The sequence below is a fragment of the Kogia breviceps genome, chromosome 4 (assembly GCF_026419965.1).
Source record: "Kogia breviceps isolate mKogBre1 chromosome 4, mKogBre1 haplotype 1, whole genome shotgun sequence".
NCBI classification, from domain to species: domain Eukaryota; kingdom Metazoa; phylum Chordata; class Mammalia; order Artiodactyla; family Physeteridae; genus Kogia; species Kogia breviceps.
This window is the reverse complement of record NC_081313.1, coordinates 33,247,699-33,270,934: the sequence shown is the minus strand read 5'-3', so window position 1 is coordinate 33,270,934 and position 23,236 is coordinate 33,247,699. Positions and strand designations below refer to the sequence as shown.

The window sequence follows — 23,236 nt, the reverse complement described above, 5'->3', positions numbered from 1 at the left end:
GACCTGTAGTTGTGCAGGACTGCCCATGCCTTGGTGAGCAGGTCTGTCTAATTCTGGGTTTGATATTAGGTGGCCATTGTTGTCACAAACCTAAATCACATCCTCTGACCTAGACTTTTTCAGCAGTAAATCTGACATATTAAATCTCTACATGACTTTTTGTCTCTCAAGTGGCTCAAAAAGTCAGGAGGAGAAAAGGGTGTTATTTTATGACTACCTCAAACCCTAACAAAGATTAATGCAGATTATATTTCAATGTAAGCATGAGACAAAAACCAAATTTTTTTCTAATTTTAGATTTTTTTTTTAATCATGGAAGCTCTATTGAAAATGGGTAATGTTAATTACAAGGCAACATGTAAACATTTGTTCAGGGTATTTAAAAGGTCTCCTGACTTCGCATTGTGCTAGACCACAGTATTGACTCTAGATTTAATTTGAAGGGAAGAATATGAAACAATATCTCTGCCTACCCTGTCAACTTTAAGAGTGTAATTTACATGCATTCATTGTAAGAGCTTTGACACCATTACCATCAAGGTGTAGAGTATTTCCATTGCCCAGAAAGTTCTCTAATGCCCATTTATAGCCAGTTCCCCTCCACCCCAGCAACCAGCACTAGTCAACTATGAATTTGCTTTCTGTGACTATAAATTGATTTGACTTTTCTAGAATTTCAAATAAATATATCACACAATATATACTCTTTCTGAACTTTTTCGCTTAGCATAATACTTTTGAAATCCATCCATGTTGAGATCCATCCACGCTATTGTGTATATCAGTAATGTGTTCCTTTTTATTGCTCTTACTCTGTTGTATGGATATCATGATTTGCAGTTATTCATATCTGTTGATGGACATCTAAGTTGTTGATGAACATCTAAGTTTTGGTCTATTATGAATAAAGCTGCTATATACATATGTCACAAGTTTGTGTGTGGATATATGTTTAAGTACCTGGGGGTGGAGTTACTGAGTTTTATGATAAGTATATGTGGAGCTTTAGAGGAAACTGAATCTTCCGAAGTATCTGTACCATTATGCGTTCTGACCAGCAATGGATTAAAAAAGTTTCAGTTGTGCCGTATCCTTGTCAATGCTTGGTACTGCTGTTGGTTTTCATTTTAGCGACTTCCGTGGATATGTAATGGTATCTCATTGTGGTTTTAATACGCGTTTCCCTGATGATGTTGAGCACCTTTTATATGCTTATTTGACATTTGTATATCTTCTTTGGGGAAGTACCTTTTTAAACATTTTTGCCCATTTTTTAGTTTGAGTTATCTTATTATTGAGTTGTAAATTTTTTTTCTATATTCTGGATAAAAATCCTGATATATGTATTGTGAATATTTTGTCCCCATCTGTGGCTTGCTTTTTTGTTTTCTTAATGATACCTTTTGAAGAGCAGAAGTTTCTAATTTTGATGAATCCAGTATATTTCTTTTATGGTTGTATTTTTTTGTGTGCTGAGAAATCTGTGCTTACTCCAAGATCAGAAAGATTTTATGTTTTCTACTAGAAGTTTTACAGTTTTAGCTTTTATATCTAGGTCTGATTCATTTCACAGTAATTTTTATGTAATGTATGAGGTGATGGGCTAGGTTTGTTTTTTGATTTTCAGTTATTCAAGTACTATGTATTTTTAAAAAACTGCTCTTTCCCATTGAAATACCTTCACCATGTATTTGAGGGTCTGTCTGAGTTTTGTATTCTGTTACGCTGATCCATATATCTATTCTTATACCAATATCACACTGTCCTACAGTCTTAAAAATCAGTGTGATTTTTCTAACTACGTTCTTTTTTTCTCAAAGAATCGTTTAACTATTCTAGTTTCTTTTATATACATTTTAGAATCATTTGTCTCTATCTACATGTAGGTCTGCTGGAATTTTGATTGGAATTGTATTGAATCTGTAAATCAGTTTGGGAAAAATTCCCCGTCTTAACAATGTCACATTTTGAATCCATGATCACAGCATAATTGTCATTGTTTTAGATCTTTAATTTCTTAGTAATGTTTTTTAGTTTTCTGTGAATAAGTCTTGCCTATATTTTTGTTAAGTTTATCCCTAAGTACTTCATATTTTTTTGATGCTTTAAGAGGTGTTTTTAAATTTTCATTTTCCAGTTTGATACTATTACATAGAAATATAATCGATTTTTGAATAATGACCTTGTAGCCTACAACCTTGATAATTCATTTATTAGTTGCATTAACTTTTTTGTAGATTGTTTAGGCTGTTCTACATATATTATCATGTTGTGAATGAAGACAGTTTTCCTTCTTCTTTTCCAAACTGAATGCCTTTTATTTCCATCTCTTGCCTTATAACACCAGCTAGAACCTCCAGCACAATGTTAAACAGAAGCTGTGAGAATGGACATTCTTGCCTTGTTTATAATCTTTTGGTCTTTCACCATTAAGTATGATGGTAGCTGTAGTTTTTATATATGTCCTTTATTAAATTGAGGAAGTTCCTTCTCTAGTCTGCTAAACACCTTTTATAACAAGTGGGGATTGAATTTTGATAAATGTATTTCCTGCATCCATCAGAAGATCATATGATTTTTCTCTTTTATTCTGTTAATATGATGAATTACATGATTTTTCGAATGTCAAATCAACTGCATTTCTGGGATAAAATAAGCCCTATTTAGTTATGGTGGATTATCATTTTTAGATCCTTTTTGATTCAATGTGATAATATTTTATTAAGGATTTTTATGTCTATGTTCATGAAAAATATTGGTCTGTAGCTTTCTTGTAATACTCTTTTAGCTCTTGAATCAGAGTAATGCTGACCTCATTAAAAATAGAGGTTGAAAAGCATTTCCACCTACTCTTTTCTCAAAGAGTTTCTACAGATCTGGTATTTTGTTCAATAGCGTTTAATAGAACTAACAAACGTTGTCACCTGGACCTAGCATTTCCTTTTTGGGAAAGTTTAAAATTACAAATTAAGTTTCAAATACAGCTACAACGTAGACCTTGTTGATTGTGTCACACTGAGTGATAGTAGGATTTGATTAAATTAGGATCCCAAAAAAGTCCATTTGTTGCATTGTTGATATGTCTCTTAGTCTTTTATAATCTATAGGTTCCCTTTCATTTTTTCCTTGCAGTTTATTTTTTTTTAAACTGAGTTGTTTGTCCTTTAGAATTTTCTGCTTTTTGTATTTTGCCTCTTGCATCCCACCTAATATCATTAATGTGACTCTGTACCTACATTTCCTATAAAATGATTAGAATTCTTCAATTTTCTGGTAAGAATATATCACGGGTGGTTTTGGATATTTAGACCAGAAGTTAAATATTTCTGGCTATCTCTTTCTCTTTGTAATGTCAGCAGCTGTTGACTATCATTGCCTAGACTCATTATTTCATTAGAGGCTACACATGGTGATAATTGTTAGAATTTTCGTGCTAGAAAACATCTTTGAAGAAAAACTTCCCCTCATCAACTATTTTGTTACCTTGGAAACAGTTTATTTAGTACAGGCAGTTTCTGTAGTGGAGGCTTTGTTCTTCCCCTTTATTTAGCACTTTTCAAAATAATATGTTGGTTCTCTAGCACCCTCCAAAGGTGATGAGTGAGGTGTTCTGTTTCATTTTTGTATCATTATGCAGTCATGCGTTGAGACATATATGTTTCAGTCCTTGCAGTTATTATTCATATTGATGTTGTGTACATCCTCAATTTCAGTAGATCACGCCAAGTTCATTTTTTCAAAATGGTTCTAATTTTATACCCCACCAACATGTATTAGAGTTTCTAAAGCATACCTGATATTTTCATACTATAAAATTTTTACAAATATGATTGGTGTATAAGGGTGTGAATATACACACACACACACATACATACATATATATGTGATTTCACTGCATATATATGTATGTGTGTGTATATATAATTATGATTTCACTGCTTATTCATTTTTTTTTTTTTAGAAATTTACGACATGAACTATTTGGAATATGATTTGACTCTCTTACATTTCCTCAATATATTTACTTACTACTTCTGCATCCATTTCCAATACAGTTGATTATAATTTGGGCCTCAATCTATATTCATTGTTTAATATGACTATGTAATTATTACACATAGTTAATCTCATAGTTAAGCTAGTCTATTATTTTCATTTTACCTTTCTTATACTTCTCTTTTACATGGAGTCAATAATTGCCTTTTTTTTTGTTCTTTAGTTTTCCATGTATATATTACAACTATCCCCTCTAACAGAAATATAATACTCCCCTCAATATTCCAAATATAAAATAATCCATTGATTTTCTTTCTTTCTTTCTTTCTTTTTTTTTTTAACCTAGAGACATCCAGAACCCCCTCTCCTGCCTTAGGCTAGTTTCACTGTGTTCTACTGCAGAGCTGTTGCCTTGAGTTCTCTTTCATCACTGTTCTTGGAATTCTCTTTGTTTCTTCCTTGTATTGAACTCAAGAAAGAGAAATATTTACCCAGTTGTTCAGATTTTAGTGTATGGACTTGCTGTGGTTGAAAGTTTTGTTAGGACACAGGTATGTCTGGTGTGCTCCTCTGTCTTCTTCTGTGGTGTGGAATGGGGTGGATGGCCTGGGAGGGTAAATATAAGGTTGTGAATGAATGGTAGAGATGCTGATATCGATACAAAAACAAGAAGCCCAACTATCTTTCTCTCTTCTTTTCTTCCAAAGCACTTCTTACCTAGGGCTACAGCCCCTTGTGTGGCCCAGGGCAGCTCAGGCTAAACAATAGAGTCGAATGTTCTCTCGATCTGTCTATTTTTCTCTGGTTCCACTTCTGGTGTACCTTGAGAGCAATCATAAGACCACACTTGCAGCATCTTAGACTCAGGCTCGGTGGTGGTAGGAAGGGCATGAGGTGGGGGAGCAGTGAAAAGAGAGCAAACATCATGGCTTGTTTTGTTCTGAAACTATGACAAGTAGTTTAGGAAAAATGACTGTTTCATGTAATGCAGATATTTCTGCATTAAAGTCTAAGGCCAAAGGCATAGCTAACAGTGAATACTACTATGCCTTGATTTTGCCATGGCCCTTTGTGTTTGTGGCTCCAATAAGAAACTTGTGCAGAGGGGTGGCTGTACTTTGGGAAAAGACTCTTGCATTCCATGGTCTTCTAGTCAAAGTACCACTTTAATAGCTGTACCAATATCACAGTCTTTTCTAATACACTTGACCTGGTTGGTTAGATTATGAGATTGTCTTAAAGATTATGAGATGGTGTGAAAATTATCTTCCTGTCTGCTATATCCTACTGGGACCAGGTAGGATTTAATACTAGCCAGTTAGATAATCAAAACTGTCCTGCATAGAAAGTTTAACACTCTAAATGATCAGAAACAAGTTTCCCACAACAAAAAAACTGTCTTTGCATAACATAGTAAGTCTTAAAAGTAAATGTGGAATAGATGGCGAACAATGCTGAAGTTTTTCTTCCTTTGGTTGTTCTTTTTAGAATAAGCCAGACTCAACAATAAAAAGACAGTGTTATGGACTGAATTGTATCCCCCTGAAATTTACATGGTGAAGCCCTAAAACCCCCAATGTGACTGTATTTGGAGATAGGGGCTTTAAGGAGGTAATTAAGGTTAAATGAAGTCATAAGGGTGGGCCTTAATCCAATGTAACCGGTGTCCTCTTTTTTTAAATAAATTTATTTATTTATTTATTTATGGCTGCATTGGGGCTTCGTTGCTGTGTGCGGACTTTCTCTAGTTGTGGCGAGCGGGGGCTGCTCTTCGTTGAGGTGTGCAGGCTTCTCATTGCAGTGGCTTCTCTTGTTGAGGAGCACAGCTTCTGTACATGTGGGCTTCAGTTGTTGTGGCTCGCAGGCTCTAGAGCACAGGCTCAGTAGTTGTGGCACACGGGCTTAGTTGCTCTGCGGCATGTGGGATCTTCCTGGCCCAGGGCTCAAACCTGTATCCCCTGCATTGGCAGGTGGATTCTTAACCACTGTGCCACCAAGGAAGCCCCTGACTGGTGTCCTCTTAAAGAGACACCAGGGATGCATGTGTACAGAGAAGGCCATGAGGCAAGACAGCAAGAAGGCAACCATCACAAGCCAAGGAGAGAGGCCTTGGGAGAAACCAAATCTGCCAGTGCCTTTATCTTGGACCTTCAGCCTCCAGAACTGTGACAAAATAAATTTCTGTTGTTGAAGACAACCAGTCTATGGTACTTTGTTATGGCAGCCCTAGCAAACTAATACAGACATATTATCCAATTTAAAAATGCACAAATGATTTGAATGGGCATTTCCCCAGAGAAGATATACAAATGGCCAGTATGCATACGAAAAGATTCTCAACATTGGGACTTCCCTGGTGGTGCAGTGGTTAAGAATCTGCCTGCCAGTGCAGGGGACACGGGTTTGAGCCCTGGTCTGGGAAGATCCCGCATGCCACAAAGCAACTAAACCCATGCGCCACAACTAGTGAGCCTGTGATCTAGAGCCCGCGAGCCACAACTACTGAGCCCACGTGCCACAACTACTGAAGCCCGTGCACCTAGAGCCCATGCTCCGCAACAAGAGAAGCCACCACAGTGAGAAGCCCACGGGCAGCAACAGAGACCCAACACAGCCAAAAGTAAATAAATTTAAAATATATATATTATATAAAATTACCATTAAAAAAAGATTCTCAACATCATTTGTCACTAGGGAACTGCAAATCAAAACCACAGTGAGACACCACTTCGTACCCATTAGGATGACCGTAATAATTTAAAAAGACAATAACATGTATTGATGAGGATGTGGAGAACTTGAAACGCTTGTACATTGCTGGTGGGAATGTAAAATGGTGCAGTCACTTGGGAAAACATTTGGCAGTTCCTCAAAAAGTTAAATATATACTTAATAAATGACCCAGCAGTTTCATGCCCAGGTATATAGAGAATTGGAAACAATATGTTCCCACAAATACGTGTACACAACTGTGGCTTATCAGCAGTATTAATAACAGCCAAATAATGGAATCAAACCAAATGCTCATCAACTGATGCATGGATAAACAAAATGTAGTATATTCACACAATGAAATATTATTCAGCCATATATCAGGAATGAAGTATTGATTCATGGTGCAACATGGATGATCTTTGAAAAGATTATGCAGGACAGTAAAGGCCACATATTGTATGATTACATTTATGTCCAGAATAGGCAAATCCATAGAGAGAACAGTGGTTGCCAGGGTCTAGGGGGAAAGGTGAATTGGGAGTGACTGCAAATGGGTATGTGGTTTCTTTTGGGGATGATGAATATGTTCTGGAATTAGGAGTAATGGTTGCACTCTATGAATATGCTACAATACTTTATAAGGCAAATTTTATTATATGTGAGTTTTATTCCAATTTAAAAAAAAAAGAATAAGCCAGAATCAGCATTCTGGGTGGTGAACCTGAAGTAAAGGATGAGTGAGATTATGCCTTGACTATTAGTAATACTAACTTCTGAATGAGGCTTTGTTTTTCCTCCATGAACATGGGTGATGAATATACATATTCATTTATACATAAATTTAGATGTTGTCTCATTGTCCATATACATGGAAGAAAAACAAAAGCTTCTCTCACAAGTAAAATATTCTCTGAAAACATTGTTTCTTATTCATTGGTTAGCACAGTAAAATAGAGCCAGATCTCCTTTTCTGAGGTAGCCCTCCCTCAGCCAAAAATCACTAAGCCATCAGGACTGTGAAGATGACAGTCTTGCTTTTCTGATATCCAAAAATCTCTCTAAAAAAATCGCAAATAAATAATCATAACCTCATTCCTGGGGTTTGTTGCTACTCAGTGTGTTCTAATACTGACAGCATCAGCATCACCTAGGATATACCCCAGACCTACTGAATCAGAAACTTCGTGTTTTCACAAGACTTGCAGTTGACTGTGATGCATGCTGAAGTTTGAAAAGCACTGATCTAGAGAATTAACAACTAGGAAGGGTCACAAGTTTATGCTAATTTTTAAATATTAAATATTTGGATCCTTTACAGGTATTAAGTTAAGCATAATACTGTCTCCCCTACTATCCATACAGACTGGTAATTTTGAGTACACTTCGCACCCAGATCTTGGTTTCTAAATGCCCATCTTCATTAAGTGGATCCAAGGCTCTGTGCTATTCTTGTAACTTTACCTTCGACATTATTGTAAAATAAAAAATTTTTAATATTTCAATTTAAAAAGATGAAAGATGACCTGAAACAAACACACAAAAATCACGCAAGTTTTCCAAAACTGATGATATGGAACTCAGATTGACTGTATTTATTTTATAATATCCAAAATAATTTCAGTTGGTACAACTGCTTAAAACCACATCACTATCAGGCTCAATTTACTTACAACCAAGCAATTCACAAAAACACTTTAAGCAACAAAACATGCTTAATATTTCTTTGAGAAGGTCCTTCAAATATGTGTACAGCTTTACTGGGCGTTAACACAAAACTTTTAGAAGATGACCCTTAACCTGCCCAATTTCTGTACCCCTTCTGTTGTGACATCTGTTAAAGGCTAATTTAACCAATCCTTCCACGCCTCCAAGTAAAGCCCTCCATGGTGCAATCTGCCTTTCTCTTAAATTTTAAAGAATATTCTAGATCATTCCTTAGGAAAGTAAAACTATGCATACTTCTCGGGGGGAAACAAGCTGCTTAGGCTTTTTATTTTTATATTATACACTTCAATTATGGGTTACTTATTAAACACTTTTCAAAATTTGTTACATTTTAAAAAGTACCAGCTAGAGAGGACAGAAGTACAAAATATTTATCAGCATGTTAGGTTCTCCCGAAATCAGTTTTCTGGATAAATGCATGCAGCATCACTAAACGTTTTTCACTATGTATTACACATAGCATAGAAAGAACTTTAATATTTTGGCCTGTCATTTTCGTGTCTTAAATAGTATTTTGCTTTATTCCTTTAATAGTGCTAAACTCTTTCTTTTAAAAATTTATCTTTTTTATAGATATGACTCTCACTGTGAATTTTCAACACCATAGCCTGAACTTGGTTATGAAAAATATCTAACATCTGCAACTTCAGCTGGTTATACTAGGGGGAGAGGGGTTACCATAATTTTATTATACCTTGTATTAACAATAAACCTTCTCACAGAGAAGACAATACTTTAAATACCTTAAATCATATTTACAACAATAAAATTCACATTTCATGCTTTAGTGAGACACTTAAATCATCCATAAGATAGTCCTCCTAGTTCATTGGAATAGAGCCCTTCTGTACCTGGCCTTCTGCTGTGTGCCAGATATAAAGCTCTTGACATTATGAAAATAGCAAACTTATGCCATCCTCCTATCAAGTAGAAAAACTGAGGGTACATCTTCCCAGCCATCAAGTTGTAACCGAAATCCTGTATCATAGCGAGGTGGCAACCAATGTGCTTCAGACCTCGGGACCCATAGGAATCAACGTGATTGTTTGAAAAGTGCTCAAAAGCCAGGATATTCTCTAATGTGCATTGTAGAATGAAGAGGGCCCTTCTGAGCACGGCTAAACAGTTCATTTACGTGTCTATTGCACAGGGTCTTAGAAGCTTCCAGAAATAGTGCTGTATTTCTTTCCTTCACTACTATATACATTTTTCTGATAAGTTCAGTGTTTCATTGGGAAATGTGACTTGCAGGGAGCTCCCCTTTGGGGCAGGTCCAGCCCTGCCACTCCCACCAACCTCGTCCACCAGTAAGACACTCTCTGAGTCCTGCCCCTGTGAGGAGTCTGAGGTTTCTGATATTCGCAGAGTCCTAAGTGATGTGCTGTCTGTTTGGGTCAGGCCCATGCCAGGCACACCTGGAAGCAAATTTCTGCCTCCAAGGCCGTTTTCACTGAGGTCTGGCATGTAAAGGAGGGTCTGAGACGTGCTGCTGACCTCCTTCAGCTCCCGGGAGAGAAAGGAGCGAGAGTGGCCTGACATGGCAGAGGATGTCCTTCTACTGTCTGAGCAGTGCTGCCCCGAACGCTCCCTGCGTGAACCCCCGATGCGGCAGAAGAGGCATTTGATCTTCTCTATCGCTTTACTGAGCACTGTCTTCCGCAGGAGGATGTATATCCAGGGATCCAGGATGGGGTTCACAGCAGCAATTCGGATGGCCTGCAAATCTGGGTTTTTGCTGATAACTCGCTCCAAATTTGGCTGATATAATTGGTTGATGAACACCCGCACCTGTGTAAATGAGATGCCCACATTTAGTGTTTATCATTAAGCAACTGGGAGAAACATTTTTATGCAACGTCTAACTTAGTAACATTAGGTAGCTGCCCTCTTTTCTGTTAATAAGTGCCAGGAAAAGAGCAGCATACACAATTAGCTTCAGAAAAACCACCGATTAACATTTATGTTTCAAGTCAGTGTAACTTTAGTATATTTGTAACTACCTTATGAATATCTTCCCAAGATCAAAGATGGTATAAAAGAATGCAATGTGTGTACAGGTAACATATGCATGAAGTTCCCTGGAGAATAATTTTATTAACTTCATTTATGTGAGTGCTTTCAAGTTTTTGTAATTCTAATGAAGTATCTTTTTTTCCCCAATAGGCACTGATTTCCTTTATGCCAGTTGGCTTTGTATATATTTAAATGAAACTTATTTTGGAAGTCAACTAATCATCTAATCACAGAAAAGCCCCAAAATCTATTTTAGGATCTAGAAAGAATAGCCTGGAAACTTTTAAACCAATATCTGAATCTATTACCATCTAGAATGACCAGAGAATAGTTTTTATTTTCTCTATATGAATCTGTTCCCCAGTTATAATAATCATCTAGTGTTATCAACTCTTCCTTCAAAAATCTTTTCTATAAGCTAACTATATGTCAAGAAATAAATAAATACAATAAATGAAAAGAAGAAAAAAAGAAAACCTTTCCCCCTTTTTCCCTCTAACTGCATTCCTCACCTGGATAACTGCATCAACCACCAAACTAGCTTTCCCATCTCCGATTTCTGTTCTTTCCAATCCATCCTCCAGACTACCACCGGGAGATTATTTCTAAAACGCAGATCTGATTATGCTACTTGGCTGCTAAACCTTCACTGGCTCCCTGCTGCCTGGGAACTATAGTTTTGCTCAACAACTGACATTCAGGGAATCCATCCCTCCTTTGTGTCTATGGAGCATTTGAGCCGGTAAACAGTCAAGAGCACTCTGGACAGCCCCACAGCGATGACAAGTCATTCTAGTGCAGTTTGATCTATTCAAGGGGAGGGGCACACTGCCAGCCCAGCACAGGCCGGGATGGCATGAATGAAGTAAACACAAGGAGACCCTAACAACCTTTTAGCTGTTGTGGAGTCTTATTTTTGACAGTTAAACGTTTTTGCTTTTACCGTAATCACTTATTTACTCATATTCTTTCACGCATTTAGTAAGCCTTTATTGTGTGTTAGGCATTGTGATAGGTTCCGGGCACAAAAAGTTGCATTAAAGACCAAACAACACTTGAAGGCAGAGAGTAACCTCCAGCGTGCAAAACAGTAAGGTAGATCAACTATTGCTGGGGGTAAATGATGAGAGGCATTTATAGGGGGCACAGCTAACCCAGACCTGGAGTGGAGGGCATCAGAAGATGCTTCCTGGCTTCCCTGGTGGCGCAGTGGTTGAGAATCCGCCTGCCGATGCAGGGGACACGGGTTCATGCCCCGGTCCGGGAAGATCCCACGTGCCGCGGAGCGGCTGGGCCTGTGAGCCATGGCAGCTGAGCCTGAGCGTCGGGAGCCTGTGCTCCGCAATGGGAGAGGCCACAACAGTGAGAGGCCCGCGTACCGCAAAAAAAAAAAAAAAAAAAAAAAAGAAGATGCTCCCTGTGAGAGAGGAGCTTGGACTGAGTTTTGATGGATGAGTGGGAGTTTGCTGAACTTAGAAGGAAGGACATAGCATTTTATTTTATTTTTGGCTGCGTTGGGTCTTTGTTGCTGCGCACGGGCTTTCTCTAGTTGTAGCGAGCAGGGGCTACTCTTCCGTTGTGGTGCGCAGGCTTCGCACTGTGGTGGCTTCTCTTGTTGCGGAGCATGGGCTCTAGATGCACGCACTTCAGTAGTTGTGGCACGTGGGCTCTAGAGCACAGGCTCAGTAGTTGTGGCGCACGGACTTAGTTGCTCTGTGACATGTGGGATCTTCCTGGACCAGGGCTCGAACATGTGTCCCCTGCATTGGCAGGCGGATTCTCAACCACTGTGCCACAGGGAAGCCCAGACGTAGCATTTTAAGTAGAGTAATTCTATGTGCAAAGTCATGGAAGAATGCAATGATATGCCAACTCCTGGGAACTTCAAATGACTCAATGAAAAGAGTATGAATTTGTGTAAACTTAAGGAAGACTATCATTTTATTCCTTAGAGGTAAAAGTACTTGTTATTTTTTTCTCTTTTTAAAAAATTGAAGTACAATTGATGTATAATGTTATGTAAATTACAGGTGTGCCATACAGTGATTCACAATTTTTAAAGGTTTTACTCCATTTATAGTTATTATACAATATTGGCTGTTTTCCCTGTGTTGTACAATATTTTCTTGTACCTTATTTAATACCTAATAGCTTGTACCTCTTAATCCCCTGCCCCTTTGTTGCCCCTCCCCCTTCCCTCTCCCCACTAGTAAACACTAGTTTGTTCTCTATACCTGTGAGTCTGCTTCAAAAAGGTACTTGTTAAATGTACACTTTCACATTTACTCCTGAAGAGCAGATCTTAGAAGCTCTCATCATAAGAAAAACATCTTGTAATTATGTGTGGGGATAGACGTTAGTTAGACTTATTGTGGTGATTATTTTGCAATATATAAAAATGTTGAATCCTTATGCTGTGCACCTGAAACAAATATTATATATCAATTATATCTCAATAAATAAATATGTGTGTGTATATATATATGCAAAAAAAACCCCAGAATTGTTCTCTTAAAGGATGATGATGATGATGATGTCTGGGTCTTCTAATTCCACCAGGATCTTTTTTTTTTTTTTTTTTTTGCGGTACGCGGGCCTCCCACTGTTGTGGCCTTTCCCGTTGTGGAGCACAGGCTCCCACTGTGGTGGCCTCCCCCGTTGCGGAGCACAGGCTCCGGACGCGCAGGCCCAACGGCCATGGCTCACGGGCCCAGCCCCTCTACGGCACGTGGGATCTTCCTGGACCGGGGCAAGAACCCGCATCCCCTGCATCGGCAGGCGGACTCTCAACCACTGCACCACCAGGGAAGCCCCCACCAGGATCTTTTATATAAAAATCTCACTGTAATTCATATAAAAATAGTGGTTTTAAGATAACTGCCGGGCTTCCCGGTCCGGGAAGCTCCCACGTGCTGCGGAGCGGCTGGGCCCTTGAGCCATGGCCGTTGGGCCTGCGCGTCCCGCGTCCGGAGCCTGTGCTCCGCAACGGGGGAGGCCACAGTGGTGAGAGGCCCGCGTACTGCAAAAAAAAAAAAAAAAAAAAGATAACTGCCATCTGTCTTTAGTAATTATTTGATAATTATTATTGCCTTCAGTAATTATTTAAGGTTAGGGAGAAGTAAGAAGTGAGTCTCACAGCCAAGGAGGATGCATTAAAAACCATAAAAAGAAGAAAGAACTCATAAAAGTATAGCTGGAGCCATTTAATTAGGGACAAATATCTCTAACTTTAATAAGAGTTGATGACATTGCCACTTTGCCATACAGTATAATAATTAATATTCATGGTGTATGAGTCACTAAGAAAGAATAGGGATATTTTAGAAAGATTTATAACAAATTGGATAAAAAAGTCTAAAATGTGTAAATAAATTTCATTAATCTGCAAAACTCAGCTTATATGCAACTTATTTCTAGATGATGCTATAGATCAGTGAGGTGTAACTGCATTTCTGTTTCTTCCTACACTGGAGTTTAGACCTCAATCAACCACAGGCTTATAATCCTTTATCAAGAAGTTGTTATTGTTTTGTTATTCATTTGTTTTGTTTTGTTTTTGGTTGTAAAACCTGAATTGACTAGACCATGAGGTGATTTATAATTTTACTTATTCCACTTACTGTGAATATTCCTATGTTTTGCTCCAGAGGTCCTGTTTCAGTTCTGTTGGGGATATTACATTTTATGCATTTATACATTTAGTATATTACTAAATTACTCTTCTAAAAACCAAGAAGTTCTGAATTTAAAACACATCTGGTGCTAAATGTTTTGAATAAGCAACTGCAGTCCTGCAAATCTCATAGAATAATGCGGTCAAATGGCTCTAAGATGAAATTATTACCTTGATCTCTGGAAGACAGCTAAATAAAAACTGAACTAGAATGAACAGCAGTATATGATGACTACTCTTAAAATACTATTAGAAACCATGTTTGGATAAATGATACTATCAAGACAAAGGATGACTGATTTTCTATCCTTTCAAAAACCAGTGAAACAAAGTATCTTGGTTTCCTCCCACCATACTCTTTATTGAAGTTCTCAGCTGCGCCTGGGCACCGAGATTCCCTCAGGTCTACGGACCTTTTCTCAGATGAAGTGTTACAGAAACCTGGACGTTTTGAGAACCTTATTTAGATCCCCCATGCTGTTGGTGGGCGATTTTGGTCTGGGCCCCAGGTCTCCAGATGACTTCCATGTTGCTTTTTCTGTTTTAAGGACGGCTGGCTTTCTGTTTAAGAATTATTTCCTGTAAAGGGAATTATTGGTAAAAAGCATGAGATCTATATTTTACTCTCACACAGTAGGTTCCTACGGGTAAAAGAAAGGATAGATTTAAATCTGTTAGTATCAGGCCCTCCCTGGTGTGTAGTAGCCTCTAGTGAAAAACCCAAGGCAGGATTTGTGCGAATTTGAGACTTCCAGCCTCTAGGTGGCAGTGTTGCTCCACTTGGGAGTTTTTGGTCCCACAGGCCGCTTAAGAAGCGTTTTGTGGGCTTCCCTGGTGGCGCAGTGGTTGAGAATCTGCCTGCCAATGTAGGGGACACGGGTTCGAGCCCTGGTCTAGGGAAGATCCCACATGCCGCGGAGCAACTAGGCCCGTGAGCCACAACTCCTGAGCCTGCGCGTCTGGAGCCTGTGCTCCGCAATAAGAGAGGCCGCGACAGGTGAGAGGCCCGCGCACTGCGATGAAGAATGACCCCCGCTTGCCACAACTAGAGAAAGCCCTCGCACAGAAACGAAGACCCAACACAGCCAAAAATAAATAAATAAATTTTAAAAGAAGAAAAAGAAAGCGTTTTGCCCAGCCATCTCCAAGACCCTCTTTCAGACCAGAATCTTGGTTAATTTTAAACTTTGCATTTCTCAAATTTTTAACATGGAAATGTTTTGTTGCTAGTTTCTCCCACCGCTTCCTCTAGGGAAACATGGTTACTACTGAAAGGAGGAAGAATTTTGAACAGCTGAAATGGATATAGAAGGAATGAAATTTGTAGCTATTTAAGGGAATGTAATATTAGGAGTTACCATTCAATTTTTAAATTCCCATGACCTTTCAGAAAAGTCAGAGTATTGTAAAAAAAAATTAATAATGGACTTTCATAATCAAAGGTGACAAGAGGCAAGGAAAGAATCATCTTTGTGGCTCACTTCATGTTCAGCAGTAATTAATTCTGACTACTGTGAAGGGAACGAAAGAGCCTTATTTCAGAGTTCCATGGTTGGGGGGGTGCTTACAATTAATACAAGCTACTGAACCTGGTCATTTAATGTCTTTTCAGGAAAGGAGAGATCATGGGGTAGCATAAACATGAGTTTGAAAAGCAACATTCCAAATTCAGGTAAAAACATTCTCAAAAGTTGGTCAAATCATTTGAAAAAAATACAGCCATCTCTGCCTCACTTTAAAGGCCACTTGATTTGCTCTGCCGAAAGTGGGGGAAACCCCAGATTAAGATGGGACCATCCACAGCAGGACTTCAGTGTCATGTAGGGAGGGGAAAGCACTTTTCTGCAATTCTTGTCCAATGGGCTCTTGTTACACAAATAAACATGTTCAGGCAGTTTTCAGTTTTGGAAGAGTGTGCTGCTGAGAAAACTGAACCTCTGAGTTGGAGGCGGGCGGGGGAACACCTTAAAAGAATTTGCTGAATACAAACAACACATATAGTCTCTTGCAATTTTAAAAGTTAGTCTATTTTTCAGTAGCTGCAGATTTGCGCCTGTGGCTTATTGTTAAAATTGGCATACACAACAATATTCTAAACTTCTCAAAGATGACTAGACATTAGGATTCAGGAGCATTGGAACATAACTTGGAGAAAAGATGATAAATTCAAAATTAGATGTGATGACAGGAAAGCTATAAGGGAGGCTACATGTTGTAAAGATAAATGCCCACATTCTGTTCACATCCTGGCTCTGCTCCATAAAGAATTTATGAACAAATTATGAAAGGGCTTAGTACAAATATGTGGAGGCTTGGCCACTGTGGAATATACCAATAATTTTTAAACCACAGCTTAGAGGTAGCTTTGGGGTATATAGTTAATGACACGGTATCAAAAACACATACTTCCTGTTTAAGAATTAACTTGTTGGCGGGGAATGTCTAATTGAAAAAGAATGTTGAGATTTTGATTAGACTGATTTGGTAGTTGACTCTCAAGGTAGAAATGTTTTCCAACAAATGACAAGAACCTGTAACTGGATTTGTGTGTGTGTGTGTGCTCCTTGTTCTGTTCTGAGCACATAAAAGGAGTGATCTGTGTGTTCTCAGTTATCTAACTGCCCTGTGAAGAGTCCAAAATTGACACAGCTGTTACTAGAAATGCTTACCTTTTTTTTTTTTTAATTTAGCGACAAAAAAAAATCTCTAAGTAAAGGAGAGTGGAGAGAGTGCTTGGCTGTGTAGTGGAGTGAGAGCTCTGTTCTCCTTCCCTCTGCCTCACTAACTGGCCATTTAACTGCAGGCAAATTGCCTCATCTCTATAGGTCAGGTCTGTACATTGAACATTTATTTCTGCAGTGTTTGTTTTTTGAAACTCTAACTTTCAACATTCTAATAGGAGCCTGCAAGAATCACTTCAGCTCTGGGGGAAAAATATCCTATTAGCAGATGTTCCATAACCAAGCCTTGACAGGTCAGCACAGCATGGCGAAAGGAACATTAGATTAGGACTCACCCACAGCCACCCAGGAAGTAGCATGATATAGTCTCCATCTGCAGTTGAGGAATCCAGGGTGCAGAAGGAGTGAAGGTATTGGCCAGCCCTCCTTTCTGCCTAGAGCTTTTTTTGAGACTCAGAGGAGATGCAGGGAAAACACCTTACTTTTATGTGCTGCTTTGCGGTCTTCAAGGTACTTAAATACTGCTGGGTCTGCAATTTTATGTTATGGCTAAAAATCTGCTTTGGGGCATTGCTATTTTTAAATTTAGCCAAATATATTTGAAAAAATAATCAGATCCTTCAGGTTCTGCTGTAATAGTGCCTGGATTTATGGTATTCCTCATGTACCTCTAGATGTGATTTTTACTCATCTGAAACCCCGTCAGTTGTTTTAAGATTCCACTTTCAGTCTGCCTACAGTAAACAAACATCTACACAGCCTTCCTCTGCTCTAATAAACCTTTGCTGATCAGATGCTGATGAAGCCTTTATGCAGACAACTAGTTTATAGTAAGGAGACAGACACTCACAGGAAGCTATTTTCCTGAAGACCCAGGCAGAAGATGAATCAAATTGGCCATTCTGCCCTTAACAGAGATGAATGCTTGCTACTTCAGAGGAAGAAGAAAATAAAAGAAACGAGTAAGCAATAAATACTGCCATGGCTTGCCTGTGCATGGGGGGAAATGCCTTTTAAAATCCTACAGTGTAACTGTTTAGCCCAGAGGCAAAAGATTGGATTATAATCATTATCGTAACATTAGTAACTGCAAAATTAGGCACCAGATGTTGATCCAGCTTCAGCATTTAACACCAGGACCTTAGGAGGCTGTCTCACATATTTCTAAAGAATTCAATCCCTTTTATTTATCTTAAGCATAGATTCTTTCATTTCTTTAGCTTCTCTTGTATTTTAAAAACCAGAGCCTGGTTATAAATAGAATAGACAAAATGACAACCACCGCCTTCCCACAAAACCTTGTCATGTAATGTTCCCTGTCCATTGTATTTACATCTTTTCTGTTCATTGTTTATGACTCGCTTTAGAAAATTTTGCAACTTCAGCACAGTTCCTTATATATCCACAACTAACTTTCCAACCTTTCTCAAATTTCCATTCCAAGTTCTATTTATGTGACATATAGATTTTAGATAACAAATTAAAATTTACTTTTGATCCTAAATTCAATATCAACTGCCCTCAAAGAGCCACTGTAGTTTTTCCTTCCCTGATGTCCAAAAGATAAAAAATGTGGGTCCTTTGCAGTGACTGCTTGTTTTCCTTATATGTTGTGAGTCAAGCTTTGCTAAACTGCACATAAACTGTATTTGCTGTATTATTTCTAAAGCATTTTAAATGTTTCGAAGGATTTGATTTGCCTCAAATAGGATTAGTGACCAACTTTATTTGATAAAGTTAAAAGAGATGCTTCATTAGTTTCCTTGGAACTGAAGATAGATCTGACTAAATGTCAAAGTTCAGAAACTTTCAACTTAAATTACAATATGAATAAGAGAAACATGAAAAAACAAGAAAGTTGTAAAAGTAACCCAAGGAAGGCTACAGTTGTGGATGTTTCCCTTTTAATTCTTTCAGTAATTGCTAAACTGTGGCTGGGTGAGTAGCACAATGACACCATTCTTATCATTAATTTACAATTGATTCTGAAATTAGATTTTAGTGGCCAAAACTAAAGGCTAAGAACTGAAGCTGCCATAACTTGTATGATTCCTTATTACTTACAAAGGTATGTCCATGTGATTACTTCTCAGCTGAGCCATTGTCAATTTTCAAGGTACAATGACTTAATATCTACTACTTGATACGGACTTTATATAGAGTATAGTCCCTGTTAGTTAAAATGTGGTTAATTTGCAAACCACAAATACAGCTCCTATAATTTCTTGCCTCTTGCTTTCTCAAATAATGTCAAAAGCTTTGTGATAAATGGCCCTGCACCATCGGGTCAGATCTGCTATTTCAGCCCATAAGAGGCTTGAAGAAAACAATTCATCTGTGACTGTGGGGTAATCAACAGCTTCACATGCTTATCTCCAACCAAAACACATTTTAAAAGTATGTGCATGTTGCTAAGCTTCTAGCTCTAATTCCTCAGTTCCTTAAAGTGCATGTTCTGCAAACAACAACAACTCACTTTGGCATTTACTGTTCTGTAAAATATAAGGCAGAGGCCATAGAAGGAAGCCCCAGCAGGAGCAGAGTTGTTTCTTCCAAAATCTCACTTTATTCTGAGTTGCCATTACAGGCAGTAAAATATATTTATGTGGCTCAATCAATTCCTTAAATTATACTGGGTCCTGCAATGGTTTAAAGGCCCTTCTGGCCAATTACATTTACTTCTGTTTATACAAATTGGCAAGAAGCTACTGTATGCTGGCTCTCAGCCACCTCGAAGTTCCTTCTATTTACAGTCAGTTTTACCAGAGATATAATATTTTTATATTAAAGATCCCCGAACAGCATTAATAAGGGAAAAGAAGGAATAATAACCTGTTACATTTATTTTCTCTTGCTCCCAGTCAGCATAAAAAAAAACCCAAACTTTTTTGAGTTGACAGTTTAGAATTTCCAGGAATGAGGTGTTTTGAGAGATGGAAAAACTCAGAACTAGTTGCTTTCAAGAGAAACTCTAGATACAGTAGTATATGCATCTGCCCATGGGTTTCTAGTGTAAATAGAGGAGAACTAGGTAGGCTTTCAACCTTCCTGCTTATGACATTTTAGAACATTTTGAAAGTTAATCCAAAGGCAATTTTAAAGAAGGTGGTGTCCTGAAAATAAAGTGTACCAAAACTCAAATACACACACTGCTGCGAAGGCCAAAATTAGAAGCGTTCTAGGAGGGAGACATGATGTAATATAACAGAAGCAGGGTTTGGAGTCAGAAGGGTCTGAGGTTCATTTCAAGCTGCAAGGCTTTGGCTTGGCAATAAATAAGATGACCATCTCTAAAACCCCATTTCTCTAGAAAGGCACTGTACCTCTCACAGTGGAGGCTTCGAATTCAATACCTCATGTACATCAGCCTGCCCTTAATATGCCCCCTGAGAAACCTTGCTTTCCTGGCCCCTAGAGAGAATGATGGAACCCGAGTCTGGACCATGCCTGTGTAGGGCCACATGTGCACTGCGATGTGCTTCCCAGCATGGTAAGGAGCAGGGAGTTCAGCTTGATAGACTAGCTCTGCTGGATTATTTTAAGCAAGTCAATCCCTGTGTAAAGTGAAGGAGTTAGACCAGACCAAAATGCATCCAATATCCCTTCTAGCTCTAAAATTCTACATAAGCCACCAAAAAACCCGACATAAATCAAAACACTAAAAAAAAAACCCCACTATTGTAAGGAGTGTACACCAAAGAGATCACCACCCCTGACGTTTCAGATTCTGCCCTAGACAGTGCAGAGGACGGGGCTAAGTCACACTACAACGGTTTCCCCTCCGCATCTGACAGAGTGCGGCGGGTGTTCCCGGAAGGCTCAAGACCGGTGTCAGGCAGCATGGGGTAGGGGCTGTCCCGAGAAAAGAGAAAGAGAGAGAGAGAGAGAGAGAAGGAAACGGCGATGTAGGGGAAAAGCACCTGCTGCATCTCTTTAGCGACGGGGAGGTCGGGCCTGCTCTGAGAAGCAGAGCGTGCAGATCCAGCCCCGACCTGGAGGAGACGCGTTGGTGGCCGAGGAATGACAGGGAGAGGAGGGAGCGGGAGATGGAGGAGGGAGGTGGATGCACGAGAAAGGCCGAGTGGAGCCCTGGCCCCAGCCACTCACCACAAGCGGGATGGAGCAGATCAGCACCACTAGGGAGGTGGCGATGAGTAAGATGACCATCTGGATCTCGGCGCCCGCGATGCGGCGGAAGCTCCGGCGGCGGCGAAAGTCGCTGAGGCGCGGCAGGGCGGGGGAGGCGGCGGCCGAGGAGCCCCGGCAGGCGGCCTGGAGCTCGGCGGCGGCGACCGCGTGGTGCTGCTCGGTGCCCAGCGAGGTGCGGCGCATGAACTGACGGTGCATGCGGAGCAGCGCGCCGCACACGAGCACGTTGCAGAGCACGGTGGCGAGAATGAGGAAGGAACTGAAGCCCGCGTACATGTAGGAGAAGGCGGCGTGCGCCGTCACATTGGTGGTCCAGTCGATGAAGCACCAGGTGTCTGGGTACTGCAGCCGCGAGCTGCCGAGGCCCATGTTGGGCAGCGCGCAGAAGAGCACGTTGGACGCGTAGACCGCGAAGAGCGTGAGGCCCGCCAGCCGCTTGTCCACGTAGTGGCTGTAGAAGTAGGCGTGGTTGATGGCCAGGTAGCGCTCGATACTCATGGCACAGATGATGCTGAGCCCCGACAGGCCGAAGAAGAGCAGGATGAAGGTGCTGTACTCGCACAGCGCGGGGCCCCCGGGCCACTGGCCCTTCATGTATGTGGCGATGGTCACCGGGCTCACCAGCAACGTGCCCAGCAGGTCGGTGACCGCCAGCCCGCATACCAACGTGTAGAAAGTCGTCTCCTTCTGCTCTTTGCGCGACTTGCACAGCACCACGATGGCCACCAGGTTGCCCACCACCCCGAAGATGAACATCACCGCCGGGATGGTCACTGGGCTGTTCAGTCGGTCGGAGGCCAGGGCGGATGCATTGCTTCCAGGGGTGGCCATGGTGGCGGCCGGCGGTACACTGCCTTGGAGTGCGAGGCTGGGTCTGCGGTTGGTAGGAGAGACACACAGACGCGGTGAGCGGAAATCACTTGCACAAAGGTGTCAGACCCGCGCCCAAGAGACAATATGCTGATGAGACCAGGGGAGCAACTCGATCCTACACTGCGGATTGTAGCCACTTACCAACTGCGGCTACTGAAATCTCCAGGCTCCGGATACGTCCTGCCAGCGCACCACTCTACTGGCATTAATATTTATACGTTGGTACTGCCATTCTCTCCTCCTCCCCCCAAGCCAACTCATCCACTGCCAAGATGAACAAGACTTACCTCTAGGGAAAAGTGTTTTGCTCGTTTTCCCGACAGATTCTGAGTCAATAAAAGTCTCACTGGAACCAGGTTACGGAAGATAATTTGGAGAACGCTCTCTTCCCTCCCTGGCTCGGCTCAAGGGGCGCGCGCCCACCACTCTCTGCCCAGTGCCTCCAACCCTATCTCACCTGTGGTAGCCGCGGAGGTGGCAGCCACGTAAGCCCCCAGGGTCAAGCCTCGGATATCCTGGACACGCCTTCACCCTGCCCTCAGCCTTGCCCCGCTCAGTGTGGAGCTTACCAAGCCTTTGCTTTCTCAGAGCCTGCTCTCGGTGGCTGCCAGTTCTCCGGAACAGGGGTCAGAGTGGTCAGCTTTCAAAAACTTGGAGAAGCAGAAGGACGGCGAAATGGGTCAGTGAAGCCTGATCTTGGATTTTTTTTTTCTTTTTCCTTTCCTTCGTTTCTTCAAAGACGATACAAGCTTTGCGAAGCCCGCGGGTCTCGTCCGCGGACGGACGGCGCTCAGGTGTACTGCCGCACGCGCAGGTGGCACCGAGCCTCGATCCCCGGCTCGGGCCGCCTTCCTTCCCAGCCCAAGGCAGCGCAGGCGGCTACCGGGGCTGGCGGCTGCAGCTGAGGCCGCTTTTGGCGCCCTGGGGGCGGCTTGAGGTCCACTCGGCCTGAGGCTCTGACCTGGGGCCGTTCATCTTCCTCTCGCGCTGCCTGCTTGGAGCTCCGCTCTTGTCCTTCCAGCCTCTGTACAAACTTTTCTGCTGCTTCAAGTTTCCCTGGCGGAGGCGGGACCACACAGTGCGCGGCCCGGGCGCCCATTGGCCAGGCCGGGAGGGGGCGGAGCGCGTGGTCGCTCCTCTGCGCGGCGAGGAAGCTCCGAGGGCTGGAGGGAGGGGCTCCGGGCTGCGCGGATCCCACCGCGCCTCGGGGGGCGGCTCCCCGCGGCTTTCCCGCCCTCCAACAAAGTGGGGTTGGTGGGGGGTGTTGGAGACTTGGTCCTTTCGCCTCAGGCAGGTGGTGCGGAGAAGCAGTGGTCCGCGGGAACCCTGGGGAAGCCCCAGTGCTCTTCTGTGCACCCTCTTAGGTACTCTGAAGTCGGCATCCAGGGGGGCCAGCTCTGAAAGCGGCATC

At 41.2% G+C, this 23,236-nt stretch overlaps 1 protein-coding gene across 2 annotated transcripts; it reads right to left on the bottom strand.

Moving 5' to 3' along the window:
* Positions 1–8,267: 8,267 nt before the first annotated feature.
* On the bottom strand, positions 8,268–22,853 carry PTGER4 (prostaglandin E receptor 4). Of its 2 annotated transcripts, none has more exons than XM_059063460.2 (3): positions 22,395–22,853; positions 20,911–21,826; positions 8,268–10,224 (listed from the first exon to the last, which is right to left on the bottom strand). In XM_059063460.2, exons 2-3 carry the CDS (start codon positions 21,781–21,783, stop codon positions 9,634–9,636), a joined length of 1,464 nt encoding a protein of 487 aa, XP_058919443.1. In that variant the 5' UTR covers positions 21,784–21,826; positions 22,395–22,853; the 3' UTR covers positions 8,268–9,633. The 2 variants fall into 2 exon arrangements, with proteins under 2 accessions (XP_058919443.1, XP_058919445.1); XM_059063462.2 differs by having other exon boundaries at positions 8,274–10,224; positions 22,283–22,853.
* Between the last annotated feature and the right edge of the window lie 383 nt (positions 22,854–23,236).

Bases quoted from the DNA above. Each gene is read 5' to 3' on its own strand.
- PTGER4 (XM_059063460.2), bottom strand. From the start codon at position 21,783: ATGGCCACCCCTGGAAGCAATGCATCCGCCCTGGCCTCCGACCGACTG. The intron at 10,225-20,910 runs GTGAGTGGCTGG...TCATTTACACAG, and splicing joins TCTGCTCCATCCCGCTTGTG to GTGCGGGTGTTCATCAACCA.